Genomic DNA, 16281 nt, shown 5'->3' with positions numbered 1-16281 from the left:
GGCTATTGTACAAAATGCGGAGGAATGGAATTGTGGGAGATATAGCAGTTTGGATCAGAAATTGGCTTGCTGAAAGAAGACAGAGGGTGGTAGTTGATGGGAAATGTTCATCCTGGAGACCAGTTACTAGTGGTGTACCGCAAGGGTCGGTGTTGGGTCCACTGCAGTTTGTCATTTTTATAAATGACCTGGATGAGGGCGTAGAAGGATAGGTTAGTAAATTTGCAGACAACACTAAGTTCGGTGGAGTTGTAGATAGTGACGAAGGATGCTGTAGGTTGAGGAGAGACATAGATAAGCTGCAGAGCTGGGCTGAGAGGTGGCAAATGGAGTTTAATGCAGACAAGTGTGAGGTGATGCACTTTGGTAGGAGTAACTGGAAGGCAAAGTACTGGGCTAATGGTAAGATTCTTAGTGGTGTAGATGAGCAGAGAGATCTCTGTGTCCATGTACACAGATCCTTGAAAGTTGCCACCCAGGTTGACAGGCTGTTAAGAAGGCAGACAGTGTTTTAGCTTTTATCGATAGAGGGATCGAGTTCCAGAACCAAGAGGTTATGCTGCAGCTGTACAAAACTCTGGTGCAGCCGCACTTGGAGTATTGTGTACAGTTCTGGTCACCGCATTATAAGAAGGATGTGGAAGCTTTGGAAAGGGTGCAGAGGAGATTTACTAGGATGTTGCCTGGTATGGAGGGAAGGTCTTACGAGGAAAGGCTGAGGGACTTGAGGCTGTTTTCATTAGAGAGAAGAAGGTTGAGAGGTGACTTAATTGAAACATATAAAATAATCAGAGGGTTAGATAGGGTGGAAAAAGGAGAGCCTTTTTCCTAGGATGGTGACGGCGAGCACGAGGGGGAATAGCTTTAAATTGAGGGGTGAATGACATAGGACAGATGCCAGAGGTAGTTTCTTTACTCAGCGAGTAGTAAGGGAATGGAACGCTTTGCCTGCAACGGTAGTAGATTCGCCAACTTTAGGTACATTTAAGTCGTCATTGGATGAGCATATGGACGTACACGGAATAGCGTAGGTTAGATGGGCTTGAGATCGGTATGGCAGGTCGGCACAACATCGAGGGCCGAAGGGCCTGTGCTGTGCTGTAACGTTCTATGTTCTATACTGCCAGCCCTGCTCAGTTTCTCTAGCAATTCCTGTTTTTTCTTTGGTTTCTGATTTGCACCAACTGCAGTTCTTCAGATTTCTTTTTCTGTTCTTTACCTTCAACAATACTCATGTCTCAGATACATGAGAAGTTATAATATGTGTTCCCACACCCACAAGCATCCTCTGGAACCACGGAGCATGGCATGTTCCCCTGTAACCAGTGAAGGTACAACACCTGCCCATTTACCTCCTCCTCCGCAGTATCCAAGGGCCCAAGCATACCTTCCAGGTAAAGCATAGACTGTGTGACCGCTTCGCAGAACATCTAAGTTCTGTTAGCAATAAAGTCCCTAAGCCATCTGATGCCAGCCTCTTTAACACACCAACCTGCTCCCTGGCCAATGTCTTGGTCTCTGGCTTGCTGCAGTGTTTCAGTGAAGCTCAACGCAAGCTGGAGTAACAACGCCTCATTTGCTGCTGGGGGACCCCACAGCCCTCCGGCTTCAATACTGAGTTCAATAACTTCAGGGTCTAAACTCCCCCACGTCTCAGACCCCCATCCGACACACCAGGCCTTGTTACGACATGGCCTGCCATTACACACCCCCTGTTGTTAGACACCAACAATCCCCATTAACAACTATTCACCCTCCCAGCCTGATTATTATCAACTCCTTTGTCTGTCCAACTGCTCTTCTCTCACTTTGAGCTCTATCCTATCGTTTATTCCTCATCCCTCCCACCTCTCTATTTTCTGCATATAAACTGACGTTTTCCCAGCCACCATCATTTCTGAGGAAGGTTCACTGGACCCAAAACATTAACACTGACTTTTCTTCACAGTTGCGCCCAGACCTGCTGATCTTTTCTCGGCAATTCCATGCTGAACATCATCCCAAACTAAACTAGTCCTACCGCCTGTTCCTGGCCTGTAACCCTCACAAACGTTCCCATTTATGCACCAGTCCAAATGTCACTTAAATGCTGTAATTGTACCCACACTCACCACTTCCTCAGGAAGTTCATTTCACACATGAACCACCCAATGTGTCATAAAATTGCCTCTCATTTCTTTTTCTCACTATATTCCTTCTCACTTTAAAAATGTGCTCCTCGTCTTGAAATCGTCCATCCTCAGGGAAAGACACCTACCATTAATGCTATGTGTACGCCTCATGATTTTTTAAACTAGCTAATTATCCCCACAGTAAACACATCTAGTTTTATTGACCTAATTTTTGTTTTAGATGTTTTCTGCACAAGGTTGGGAACCGTAAAATAGAGGCCAAAATTGTTATCAGCGATAATGGGAACTGCAGATGCTGGAGAATCCGAGATAATAAAATGTGGAGCAGGAATGCTGACATTTCGGGCCTAGTCCCTTCATTTGTGCTCCTGAGATGCTGCTTGGCCTGCTGTGTTCATCCAGCCCCACACCTTGTTATATGAAGTAGAGGCCAATGGGCAATGTGGTTGTGGAGTTCACAATAAATTCAATGAACATGGGACAGTCCCACCATCCCAGGAATAAGCTTGGTGTACCACCATTGCACTGCCTTTCTGGCAGGTTTTATTCTTACTGATTAATAAATGCAGCAACGTTCAGAATTCAGACCATCTGCAAGACCCTGGAAACAGTGTCAGCTTGTGAGCACTTTGCTGCAGACACCCTCAGCACCCTTTCTGTTCCCACTAACTGCAGTGACCTTTCATATTGAACTTTTACATTCAATTCTCCTTTTGACTTGTTTACTGTGGAAGCAATCAAAAGGCAGAAGGTTCAACACGGCAAAAGAGCAAGTGGATTAGTTAATTTTAAAAACAGGATGTCAATATGATATTTCTGGAATTAATTTAGAAAGAAACAACACTGCATACTGCGTGTAGGTGGTCAATTAAGCTGAGACTGAGAGGCAGGCTTTTTGCCGTGTTAAAGGATCCTGATAAGGATCAGAAGCCAATTGTGTTTATGTTGGGATCAACCTCACAGTCTGCCGCAGAATAACGCCGTCCTGAGTCAGAGATAGTGGGAACTGCAGATGCTGGAGAATCCAAGATAACAAAGTGTGAGGCTGGATGAACACAGCAGGCCAAGCAGCATCTCAGGAGCACAAAAGCTGACGTTTCGGGCCTAGACCCTTCATCAGAGAGGGGGATGGGGTGAGGGAACTGGAATAAATAGGGAGAGAGGGGGAGGCGGACCAAAGATGGAGAGAAAAGAAGATAGGTGGAGAGGGTATAGGTGGGGAGGTAGGGAGGGGATAGGTCAGTCCAGGGAAGACGGATAGGTCAAGGAGGTGGGATGAGGTTAGTAGGTAGATGGGGGTGCGGCTTGGGGTGGGAGGAAGGGATGGGTGAGAGGAAGAACAGGTTAGGGAGGCAGAGACAGGTTGGACTGGTTTTGGGATGCAGTGGGTGGAGGGGAAGAGCTGGGCTGGTTGTGTGGTGCAGTGGGGGGAGGGGACGAACTGGGCTGGTTTAGGGGTGCAGTAGGGGAAGGGGAGAATTTGAAACTGGTGAAGTCCACATTGATACCATTAGGCTGCAGGGTTCCCAGGCGGAATATGAGTTGCTGTTCCTGCAACCTTCGGGTGGCATCATTGTGGCACTGCAGGAGGCCCATGATGGACACGTCATCTAGAGAATGGGAGGGGGAGTGGAAATGGTTTGTGACTGGGAGGTGCAGTTGTTTGTTGCGAACTGAGCGGAGTCAGCCTGCATTCATAGAGCATTTCTGAATGGGGCCATTCAGCTCACTTTGTCAGTGCTAGCTCTCTGAGAGATGCAGGCCCGGAGCAGGCAGGTGGGACTAGTTTAATTTGGGATTATGTTCGGCATGAATTGCCGAAAAAGCTCGGCAGTCTGACAGCAGAGTTAACATTTCAGGCCCAGTAATGCTACCTCGGAGCTGATGGTAGCTGGGAAAATGTCAGTTTATTCTTGCTATGGTAGGACTTGAACCCAGGTCACCATCTGGGTCTCTGGATTAACAGTCCAGTAATAATACCACTGGCCTCCCTTGGTGGCTTATGAGAAGCTGAGTACAGATGGTGCATCTTTTCTTCATTATTCTTTCATTAGAACATAGGAACTAGGAGCAGGAGTAGGCCATCCAGCCCTTCGAGCCTGCCCCACCGTTTAATAAGATCATGGCTGATCTTTTTGAGACTCAGCTCCACTTACATGGCCACTCAACATAACCCTTCATTCCTTTACTGTTCAAAAATTTATCTAGTCTTGCCTTAAAAACATTCGGTGAGATAGCTTCAACCACTGCACTTGAGATGTGGGCATCTCTGACTGGGTCAGCATTTCTTGCCCGTCCCTAGTTGCCCCTTGAGAAGGTAGGGGTGAGCTGCTTTCTTGAACCGCTGCAGTCCATGTGCTGTGGGTTGACCCAAAATGCCATTAGGAAGGGAATTCCAGGATCTTGACCCAGTGACAGTGAAGGAACGGTGATATATTTCCAAGTCAGGATAGTGAGTGACTTGGAGGGGAACTTGCAGGGGGTGGTGTTCCCATGGATCTGCTGCCCTTGTCCTGCTAGATGGAAGTGGTTGTGGGTTTGGGAAGTGCTGTCTGAGGATCTTTGGAGGGTTTCTGCAGTAAATCTCGTAGATGGTATAGATTAATAAATGAAAATCGACCTGAATTTGCTGAGAGCATGTGGCCTTTATCTGTGCTCAATCATTCCAGGATTCCTTGACTGTGAGAGTGACCACACTTCTGAAGAACACATTTCGAGGCCAGAGACTCCTGCGCTGCAGGAATGTTGCTCAAACATCAATAAGACGAAAACCCCAGAAAAAAATAGATTTCTATGCAAGAGATAATGGGAACTGCAGATGCTGGAGAATCCAAGATAACAAAGTGTGGAGTTGGATGAAGGGACCGAGGGCATTCTGGGGAAGTTTGCCGATGATACCAAGATAGGTGGACAGGCAGGTAGTACTGGGGAGGTGGGGAAGCTGCAGAAAGATTTAGACAGTTTAGGAGAGTGGTCCAGGAAATGGCTGATGAAATTCAACGTGAGCAAATGCGAGGTCTTGCACTTTGGAAAAAAGAATACAGGCATGGACTATTTTCTAAACGGTGAGAAAATTCACAAAGCAGGAGTACAAAGGGATCTGGGAGTGTTGGTCCAGGATTCTCAAAAGGTTAACTTGCACGTAGAGTCCGTAATTAAGAAAGTGAATGTAATGTTGCCGTTTATATCAAGAGGGTTGGAATATAAAAGCAGCGATGTGATTCTGAGGCTTTATAAGGCTCTAGTTAGGTCCCATTTAGAATACTGTGTCCAATTTTGGGCCCCACACCTCAGGAAGGACATACTGGTGCTGGAGCCTGTCCAGCGGAGATTCACACGGATGATCCCTGGAATGGTAGGTTTAGCGTATGATGAACGGCTAAAGATCCTGGGATTGTACTCATTAGAGTTTAGAAGGTTGAGGGGAGATCTAATAGAAACTTACAAGATAATGTCTGGTTTAGAAGGGGTGGACACTGGGAAGTTGTTTCCGTTAGGCGGGGAGACTAGGACCCGTGGGCACGGCCTTAAAATTAGAGGGGGTAAATTTAAAACGGAAATGAGAAGACATTTCTTCAGCCAGAGAGTGGTGGGTTTGTGGAATTCATTGCCGCAGAGTGCAGTGGAGGTCGGGATGTTAGATGCCTTCAAGGCAGAGATCAACAAATTCTTGATCTCAGATGGAATCAAGGGCTACAGGGAGAGTGCAGGGAAGTGGAGTTGAAATGCCCATCAGCCATGATTTAAATGGCGGAGTGGACTTGATGGGCCGAATGGCCTTACTTCCACTCCTATGTCCTATGGTCTTATGGATGAACACAGCAGGCCAAGCAGCATCTTAGGAGCACAAAAGCTGTCATTTCGGGCCTCGGCCTGCTATGTTCATCTAGATTTCTATGCGACATCTTTTGAAAGCCCTATTTTCCCTTCTTTGTCGATAGCTTCACTTATTTGTGCCAATATTCTTCAAAAGTAAAATTTCATGGTGAGAGGGGAAAAGTTTAAGGGAGATATGCGTGGAAAGTTCTTTATGCAGGGGGTGGTGGGTGCCTGGAACGTGTTGCCAGCGGAGGTGGTAGAGGCGGGCACGATTGCGGCATTTAAGGTGTATCTAGACAGATACATGAATAGGCAGGGAGCAGAGGGGTACAGATCCTTGGAAAATAGGTGACGGATCTAGATAGAGGATTCGGATTGGCACAGGCTTGTAGGGCCGAAGGGCCTGTTCCTGTGCTGTAATTTTCTTTGTTCTTTGTTCTTAAATTCAAAGATTTATCAGCCTGTTTGCCATAATATTCTGTACAGTACAGTATGCAATATCTCAAACTTCCATTCCATGGGATAAATTACAATCGTTTGCAACAAAATGACTTTAAAAGTCTAACAGTTTGCTCTTTTCTAGATACATATTATAGATTGACATCTACGTTGACATCTCCAAGTTATTTGTGAGTTAGAACTGCAGGTGGTATTAAATGTTGCATCACATCCTTATGTTTGGCAAAACAGTGTAACTGTCAGGATTAGTAGGAACTGCAGATGCTGGAGAATCTGAGATAACAAGGTGTAGAGCTGGCTGAACACAGCAGGCCAAGCAGCATCAGAGGAGCAGGAAAGCTAACGTTTCAGGCATTTCTGAAGAAGGGTCTGGGCCCGAAACATCAGCTTTCCTGCTCCTCTGATGCTGCTTGGCCTGCTGTGTTCATCCAGCTCTGCACCTTGTTAACTGTCAGGATTCTTGTATCTGAGCAATTTCTTGATAGAATTCTGTATTTCTTGAGTTTTTCATGGCTTCAAGATACTCTTTGTTAAACGCATTCACAGGATGAGAGCATCACTAGTTATTTATTATCCATCCATATTGGGTTAAGAGTCACCCACATTGCAGTGGGTCTGGAGTCACATGTAGGCCAGACAGGTAAGGATGGCAGTTTCCTTTCCTAAAGGACATTAGTGAACCAGATGGGTTTTTCCAACAATCAACAATGGATTCATGGTCATCATTAGATTTTTAATTCCAGATTGTTTTCTTATTGAATTTGAATTCCACCATCTGCCATGGCGGGATTCAAATTCAGGTTCTCAGAACATTACCTAGTATTCCATTGCTAAGGAGATTTATAGATATCTAAGTCAATACAGTGTGGGGCTGGAGGAACACAGCGGGCCAGGCAGCATGTGAGGAGCAGGAAAGTCGCTGTTTCAGATTTACGCCCTTCATCAGGATCAGGGAGGGGGAAGGGAGCTGGGAAATAAATAGAGGGGGGAGGGGTGGGGCTGGGGGAAGGTAGGTGAGATGGTGAAGGTGAATGTAGATAGGGAGTGATGAGGATTGGTCAATGGGAAGGTTGGGGTGGGTAGGTGGGATAGAAGATGCACAGGTTGTGTGAGGCCGAGGAGGCAGGGATGAGAAGGAGGGTTGGACATTAGATGAGGCTGGGGGTGGGGAGATTTTGAAACTGGTGAATTCTATGTTCAGGCCATTGGGCTGTAGGCTCCCGAGGCAGAATATGAAATGTTGTCCCTCCAGCTTGCGGTGGGTATCATTGTGACACTGAAGGAGGCCCAGGATGGACATGTCACCCAGTGAGTGGGAGGGGAAGTTAAAGTGGTTGGCGGCTGGAAAGTGTTGTTGAAAATAGTGACAGAGCGCAGATGCTCCGTGAATCGGTCACTGAGTCTGTGCTTGGTCTCATCAAGAGCAGAGGGTACACCAGGTTGGAGGATGTACAGGTGAGCCTGTCGGATTTTGAAAGTTTGTCTTGGGCCTTAGATGGAGGTGACGGGATGAGGTGTAGGGGCAGGTGTAGCACTTCCGGCGGTTGCAGGGAAAGATGCTGAGTATAGTGGCTTGGTGGGGAGTGGGGATTCACAGAGAGCGCGGTCCCCATGAGAGGCAGATAGGGGCGGGGAGGGAAGTGTCTCTTTGGTTGTGAGGTTGGATTGTAGGTGGCGCAAATGGCGGAGAATGATACATTGGATACGGAGGTTGGTGGGATGGTATGTAAGGACCGGGGGACTCTGTCTTTATTTTTGTTGGGTGGGGTGAGGAGTTTTGAGGATAGATGTGCAGGAAATGCAAGAGATATGGTTGACGGCATTATGAATCAATGTAGAGGGAATGCTGCGGTCCTTGAAGTAGGAGGGCAGTCAGGGAATTCTTGGAGGCTTGGCATTCATCCACAGACTCTCATCAACAAACACGTTGAATTAGATCCGATATTCCCACCATTCCAACACACAGCTGGAACCGGCACATACCGGAAACAGCAAAAACCAGACCATATAAATTTGAACCGGGCCAAGATAACAGTCTTCGCAGGGGGTTCCACGACACTGAGGATGTCACCTAGCAAGGGTGCAAAAAATCTGCTATCAAACCTCCCAGCTCAGTGAACACACCAACACCTACAACATCTGGGATGTGCAGCAGTGGAGCACCCCACCTTGGGAGCAGATGCGGCCGAGGCGAAGGAATTGGGAATAGGGGATGGCATTCTTGCAGGAAGATGGGTGGGAGGAGGTGTAGTCTAGTTCACTGTGGGAGTCGTGGGGCTTTAAATGGATATCGGTTTCTAGGTGGCTGGCGGAGATGGAGACAGAGAGATCCAGGAAGGAGCGAGAGGTATCAGAGATGGTCCAGGTGAAGTTGAGGTGGGGTGGAAGGTGTTAGTAAAGCTGATGAACTGTTCAAGCTCCTCATGGGAGCACGAGGCAGCACCGATAGAGTCATCCATGTAGCGGAGAAAGAGCTGGGGGATAGTGCCAGCGTAGCAGCGGAAGAGGGGCTGTTCCACATCTCCTACGAAGAGGCAGGCATAGCTCGGACATAGCATTGGGAGTGTCATTGGGATAGGTTGATGTTCTGAATCCCACTGCCGCAGATGGTGAAATTTGAATTCTTGGGTAAGAAGCTTATGTCATGACAATTACTGTTGATTGTTGTAAAAAGCCATCTGGATCCCAGGTTAAAGGAAAGAAATCTTCCTCCTCCTCTAGTCTGGCCTACATGTGACTCCAGACCCACAGCATTGTGATTGATTCTTAACTACCCTCTGGAATTGTCCTGGTAAGCCATTCAATGGTCAATCAGAGACAGAACAAAGGTTTAAAAATATACGTAAACATATTTCGTTGTGTCTTTTGTAAAAATCGGGAATGAGAGAGAAGTAGTTTGGGAAAGTAATCAATGATTGCTCTTTGCTGACCTGTGTCTCAAATCCTGTGTTCTTGGGGTCTCAGGAAAAGGAGTTCATCACCTGAGCTGGATATGTGAGAAACTGAGCTTGTCATATTGAGCTTGTTAACCTTGGTTAAAGCTACATGAAGTATTGTACATGTTTGTCTCATCAATTTTATAAAAACAGTGTTAAGTCACTAAATAAGTTCGAAAACAATGCAGTGAAAAGTGAACGGTGATAGGTGTCAGAAAAGGTACAGTTGGCTGGGACTACAGGATCACAAGATGTAGGAACAGAAGGCAACCATTCAGCCCACTGAGCCTAGCCTATCATTTAATCAGATTGAAGCTGATCTCATTGTCCTTTACCTTCCATAACTCCTCATCGTCTTCCTGATTAATAATCTATCTCTCTCAGCCTTGAATAGACTTAATGTCCCAGCTTCTACAGCCCTCTGTGGTAAAAAATTCCACACATTCACTCCCTTCGGAGAGAAGAAATTCCCTCTCAACCCTCATTAAATGGGCAACTCCTTACTCTGAGATAATGCCCCCGACTCTCCCAGAAGGGAACACCATCTCCCCACATCTCCCTAGGAAGCTTGTATGTTTCCATAAGGCCTCCTGTGTTTCTCCTAAACGCTAATGAGTACAGGGCTAACCTACTGATCCTGTCATCACAAGACATTCCCTCCACATCTGGGATCAGCCAAGTGAACCTTCTTTGGACTGAGTCCAATGTCAGCCTAGATTTCCTTAGACAAGGGGCCCAAAGTTCACAATATTCCAGCTGTGGCCTGACTAGCCCCTTGTACAGTTTTAGCAAATCCTCCCAAGTTTTATACCCCATTCCCTCTGAAATAAAGACCAACATTCCATTTGCCTTCCCTATTTCTCACTGTACTTATAGAGTCACAGAGTCATACAGCATGAAAGCTGACCCTTTGGCCTAACATCTCCAAACTGATCAGATTCCCTACATTGATCTCGTTCCATTTTGCGAGCGTTTGGCCCACATCCCTCTAAACCCTTCCCACCTATGTACCTGTCCAAAGGCCTTTAAATGTTATAACTGTACCAGCCCCCACCACCTCCTCTGGCAGCTCGTTCCATACGCGCACCACCCTCTGCGTGAAAATGTTGCCCCTCAGGCCCCTTTTAAATTTTTCTCCTCTCACCTTAAACCTATGCCCCTCTAGTTTTATATTGCCCCACCCTGGGGGAGAAATGACTTTGGCTCTTCACTGTATCTATGCCCCACATGGATTTTACAAACCGCTTTAAAATCACCCCTCAAATCTACCGGGAAGAAGTCCATCCAGCTTCTCGTTATAACTTGAACTGCCCTGTCCCAGTAACGTCCTAGTTAGTTTTTTTGCAGTTTTACAGTTTAAAAACATCCTTCCTACAGCAGGGCGACCTGAACTGTATAAATTTGACCTCACCAAAGTCGCGTACTGCTGTTACGTAATGCCCCAGTTCCTATACTCTGTAAGGTTTCTCAGCTGTGTAAGGCTTTGGAACAGATCTGTAGCTCGGGTTGAGGTTGGTTGTCTCCCCGAGCTGGTTTGTGGTTCCGCGGACGTTCCGTTACCGTGCTGGGTAACATCATCTGCGCAGCCTCCGATGAAGCGCCGTTGTGTTTTCCTGCCTGTTATTTAAACTCTGTGTCTGTGGAGCTGGATTACCTCACTTCCGGGTTTCCCTTCGTAATGGAGTGTATATGGGGTTGAGTTCTATGTGTTTGTTGATGGCTTTCTTCGTGGAGTGCCATGCTTCCAGGAATTCCCATTCCTGTCTCTGCCAGGCCTGTCCCAGGATCTTGGTGTTGTCCCAGTCGAAGTTGTGGTTCTCCTTGTCCATGTGGATTGAGATGAGTGAGTATCGGTCGTGTCTTTTTGTAACCAGTGGGTGCTCATGTACTCTTGTTGTTAGTTCCCTTCCTGTTTGTTCGATGTGGTATTTCTCGCAGTCTCTGCAGGGGATCTTGTGGATGGCATTGGTCCCATCCATGGTGGGGAACGGGTCTTTAGTTCAGGTGAGAACTTGTCATAGGGTTGATGTGGGTTTGTGTGCCACTCTGATGGCCAGTGGTCGTAGGAGTCTTATGGTGATTTCTGACGTGTTCCTGATGTAGGGTAGTGTGATGAGTGTGTTGGGGCATGTAGTATCTTTCTGATGCTGTCCACGTGGGCATCTCCTGACCCAGTTTTCCAGGTATCTGTTGTCCTTGAAAACCTGGAAGAGGCATTCCTCCTCCTCTCGGTGTAGTTCTATGTTACTGTGGCCTGTTTAAGTAGTGTTCACGTGCAGCTTCGTTTGAGTGTGTTAGGGTGGTTGCTGTTGAAATTCGGTGCCTGGTCAGTGTGTGTGTGGCTTTCCCGTGTCGGAATTTGTTAGGAATTCCCTATTTGTCTTGCGCTCAACCATGATGTCCAGGAATGGGAGCTGTTTGCTCTTCTCCTCCTCTCTGGTGAATCTGATCCCGGTGAGGATGTTGTTTATCAGTTCGGGTGTTTCCTCTAATTTGGTCCATTTAATAATGACAAAGATATCATCCGTGTAGTGTTTCCATAATTTTAGTTGGATTAGCGGAATGGCCGTACTTTCTAGTCTCTGTATCACCGCTTTAGCTATAAGTCTGGAGACAGGTGATCCCATGAGCGCCCCATTGATCTGTTCATATATTTGGCCGTTAAAGATGGAGTGGGTGGTGAGGTATAGGTCCAGTAGCTTCAGCATGTTCTCTGTGGAGATGGTGTCACTAGGGCCTTGTTCTTGTTTTAATTGTGCCGCCAGTGTTTTGATTGCTCGTCGTATGTCTATTGATGTGAATAGGGCAGTAACGTCAAACGGTATCATGGTGTCGTCATCGTTTATTCTTATGTCCATGATGGGATTGAGGAGCTCCTGGGCTGAGTGGGTTGAGTGGGGTGACTTGTTGAAGAGGTTCTTTAGTCTCCTTTGTAGTTCCTTGGCTAATCTGTGCGATGGCGTGCCGGGTAGGGAGACTATGGGTCTGAGAGGTATTTCTGGTTTGTGTACCTTCAGGGTGGTACAGGTTTGAAGGGCTGAATGGCCTTCACCTGCACCTATTTTCTATGTTTTTCCACGTTAATCATGATTGTCTTTCCAAATGCCTGTGGATTCTGTCTCTCAGAATCCCCTCTAGCAACTTATCCACCGCAGATAATGAAATGTGAGGCTGGATGAACACAGCCGGCCAAGCAGCATCTCAGGAGCACAAAAGCTGACGTTTTGGGCCTAGACCCTTCATCAGAGAGGGGGATGGGGAGAGGGTTCTGGAATAAATAGGGAGAGAGGGGGAGGCGGACCGAAGATGGAGAGAAAAGAGATAGGTGGAGAGGAGAGTATAGGTGGGGAGGTAGGGAGGGGATAAGTCAGTCCAAGGAAGACGGATAGGTCAAGGAGGTGGGATGAGGTTAGTAGGTAGATGGGGGTGTGGCTTGGGGTGGGAGGAAGGGATGGGTGAGAGGAAGAACCGGTTAGGGAGGCAGAGACAGGTTGGACTGGCCTTGGGATGCATTGGGTGGAGGGGAAGAGCTGGGCTGGTTGTGTGGTGCAGTGGGGGGAGGGGACGAACTGGGCTGGTTTTGGGATGCGGTGGGGGAAGTGGAGATTTTGAAGCTGGTGAAGTCCACATTGATACCATTGGGCTGCAGGGTTCCCAAGCGGAATATGAGTTGCTGTTCCTGCAACCTTCGGGTGGCATCATTGTGGCACTGCAGGAGGCCCATGATGGACATGTCATCTAAAGAATGGGAGGGGGAGTTGAAATGGTTTGCGACTGGGAGGTGCAGTTGTTTGTTGCGAACCGAGCGGAGGTGTTCTGCAAAGCGGTCCCCAAGCCTCCACTTGGTTTCCCCAATGTAGAGGAAGCCGCACCGGGTACAGTGGATGCAGTATACCACATTGGCAGATGTGCAGGTGAACCTCTGCTTATTGTGGAAAGTCATCTTGGGGCCTGGGATAGGGGTGAGGGAGGAGGTGTGGGGACAAGTGTAGCATTTCCTGCGGTTGCAGGGGAAGGTGCCGGGTGTGGTGGGGTTGGAGGGGAGTGTGGAGCGAACAAGGGAGTCCCCGCAGATGTCAGGCTCACTGGCCTGTAGCTCTTGGATGCTAGTCTTTTGTGATTCATGGGTGAGGAATCTCAAATCCCTTTGTTTTGCGGTTTCCGCAGTCTTTCTCCATTTAAATAATGTTCAGTTTCTCTATACCTCCTGCCAAAGTGTTTAACCTTACATTTCCCCACATTATATTCCATCTGCCAAGTTTTCACTCATTCCCCTACCATGCCTGTATCCACCTGCAGGATCTCTGCGTCATTGTCCCCACTTGCCTTCCTATTTATTTCTGAGCCATTCACAAACTTGGTCTTCTCAGAAGTGTCTTCTGGAAGGCAGTCCTGATGGGAGTCTTTAAGATTATAAATCGGTTTGATCAAGGAGACGGAGAGATGATGTTAATGGAGGTGTTTCGAACTGGGGCCATACTTTGAAGCTGTAATGAAATGCAAGAGGAGATTTGAGGTAAACCTTACCCAGTAACGGATTTAAAAAAAGCGGAGTTTGCTCAAGAACAGTGAACAGCAATGATGTGTTTAGGAGGAATCTAGACAAACACATTTGGGGGAAAGGCATAAAAGGATACTGTGATGGGATGAGATAAGGCTTGTGTAACATGTTGACGGTTGACTGACCTGTTTCAGTGCTGTAAGTGTTTTCAAACGTTACCTTACATGAACCCCCAGGTTCTTATAGACTGTGAACTAACATTATTGTTTATTTATTAGTACTCTTGCTCAGGCAGCTTCTATTATTTCACAAATGCTACAGATGCTGGAAATTTGAATTAATGACTCAAACTGTTAATGCTGCATTAACCTTTTATCCTCTCTGTCTCTCCTCTGTTACTGTCTGTGCTGCTGTTCGTTTTCAAAGCTTTCCTTTTTGTGTGTTATTTTCTGCTGTTCCAGCTCATAAAGTTCCTCCAGCAGCTGGCAGACAGAATGAAGCTTGAGCAGGATCGATCAGCTGAAGACTGGGACACACAAAGCCAACAGTTGCTGGACAGGGCTCGTCAGCTTGTGGATGAACACACTGAGGACCAGAATCTCCTGCAGAAGCTCCAGCGAAAGGTTAGTGATAATTATTGTGTACAGCCCAACATCTCAATGGAAAGTGAAACTTCAGAAAACATTTGAAAATTACGAGGAGTGAAGCAGTCACAGAAACTGCTGAAGACATTTACTCCATCCATCCATTTATTTATTTATTTATTTATTTATTTATTGCCCATCCCTAATTGCCCCACAGGGCAGTTAAGAGTCAACCACATTGCTGTGGGTCTGGAGTCACATGTAGGCCAGACAGGTAAGGATGGCAGTTTCCTTCCCTAAAGGACATTAGTGAACCAGATGGGTTTTGCAACAATTGACAATGGATTCACGGTCATCAGATTCTTAATTCCAGATATTTTATTCCACCACCTGTCCTGGCGGGACTTGAACCTGGATCCCCAGAACACCCCGCCCAAGGCCGACGCCGACGGAACCCCGCCCACGGCCGACGCCGACGGAACCCTGCCCACGGCCGACGACATCATCGCTCCGCCCACAACCTCCACAGCCAGCAACCCCAGAGGAGACAGCCACACTGAGCCCTGCCGCATCTTCACCTTCCCCCCAGACCTCCCACTGACTGAGGACGAACGGTCAGTCCTTAGTAAGGGGCTCACCTTTGTCCGCCTACAACCACACATCAACGAATACCAGTCACGATTGGACATAGAGCAGTTTTTCCACCGTCTTCGCCTCCACGCCTACTTCTTCAACCGGGAACCTAACCCTCCCTCCACTGACCACTTCACCCGCTTCCAACACAAGTCCTCCTCCTGGACACCACCCCCAGGCCTCCTACCCTCCCTTGACCTCTTCACCTCCAACTGCCGTCGAGACATCAACCGCCTCAACCTCTCCACCCCTCTCACCCACTCCAACCTCTCCCCCGCAGAATGGGCAGCCCTCCGCTCCCTCCGCTCCAACCCCAACCTCACCATCAAACCCGCAGACAAGGGTGGCGCAGTGGTATTATGGCGCACTGACCTCTACATCGCCGAGGCCAGACGCCAACTCTCCGACACCACCTCCTATCGCCCCCTCGATCATGACCCCACCCCCGAGCACCAAACCATCATCTCCAACACCATTCACGACCTCATCACCTCAGGGGACCTCCCACCCACAGCCTCCAACCTCATTGTTCCCCAACCCCGCACGGCCCGTTTCTATCTCCTTCCCAAAATCCACAAACCTGCCTGCCCTGGTTGACCCATCGTCTCAGCCTGCTCCTGCCCCATCGAACTCATCTCCACCTATCTGGACTCCATTTTCTCCCCCTTGGTCCAGGAACTCCCCACCTACGTCCGTGACACCACCCACGCCCTCCACCTCCTCCAGGACTTCCAATTCCCTGGCCCCCAACACCTCATCTTCACCATGGACGTCCAGTCCCTATACACCTGCATTCCGCATGCAGATGGCCTCAAGGCTCTCCGCTTCTTCCTGTCCCGCAGGCCCGACCAGTCCCCCTCCACCGACACCCTCATCCACCTAGCCGAACTCGTCCTCACCCTCAACAACTTCTCTTTTGACTCCTCCCACTTCCTACAGACAAAAGGGGTGGCCATGGGCACCCGCATGGGCCCCAGCAATGCCTGCCTCTTTGTGGAACAGTCCCTCTTCCGCACCTACACAGGCCCCAAACCCCACCTCTTCCTCCGGTACATTGATGACTGTATCGGCGCCGCCTCTTGCTCCCCAGAGGAGCTCGAACAGTTCATCCACTTCACCAACACCTTCCACCCCAACCTTCAATTCACCTGGGCCATCTCCAGCACATCCCTCACCTTCCTGGACCTCTCAGTCTCCATCTCAGGCAACCAGCTTGT

General features: G+C 48.1%; 1 protein-coding gene across 1 annotated transcript in view; it reads left to right on the top strand.

Moving 5' to 3' along the window:
* LOC125455505 (coiled-coil domain-containing protein 170-like) overlaps window positions 1-16281 on the top strand; it is a 67647-nt gene that overhangs the window by 32848 nt on the left and 18518 nt on the right. Inside the window, exon 9 of the mRNA XM_059649423.1 lies at window positions 14309-14470. Coding sequence (XP_059505406.1) covers window positions 14309-14470 — 162 coding nt within the window. The remainder of the gene's footprint in view (window positions 1-14308; window positions 14471-16281) is intronic.

The sequence above is a fragment of the Stegostoma tigrinum genome, chromosome 10 (genome assembly GCF_030684315.1).
Source record: "Stegostoma tigrinum isolate sSteTig4 chromosome 10, sSteTig4.hap1, whole genome shotgun sequence".
NCBI classification, from domain to species: domain Eukaryota; kingdom Metazoa; phylum Chordata; class Chondrichthyes; order Orectolobiformes; family Stegostomatidae; genus Stegostoma; species Stegostoma tigrinum.
This window is presented reverse-complemented; position numbering and strand designations above follow the sequence as displayed.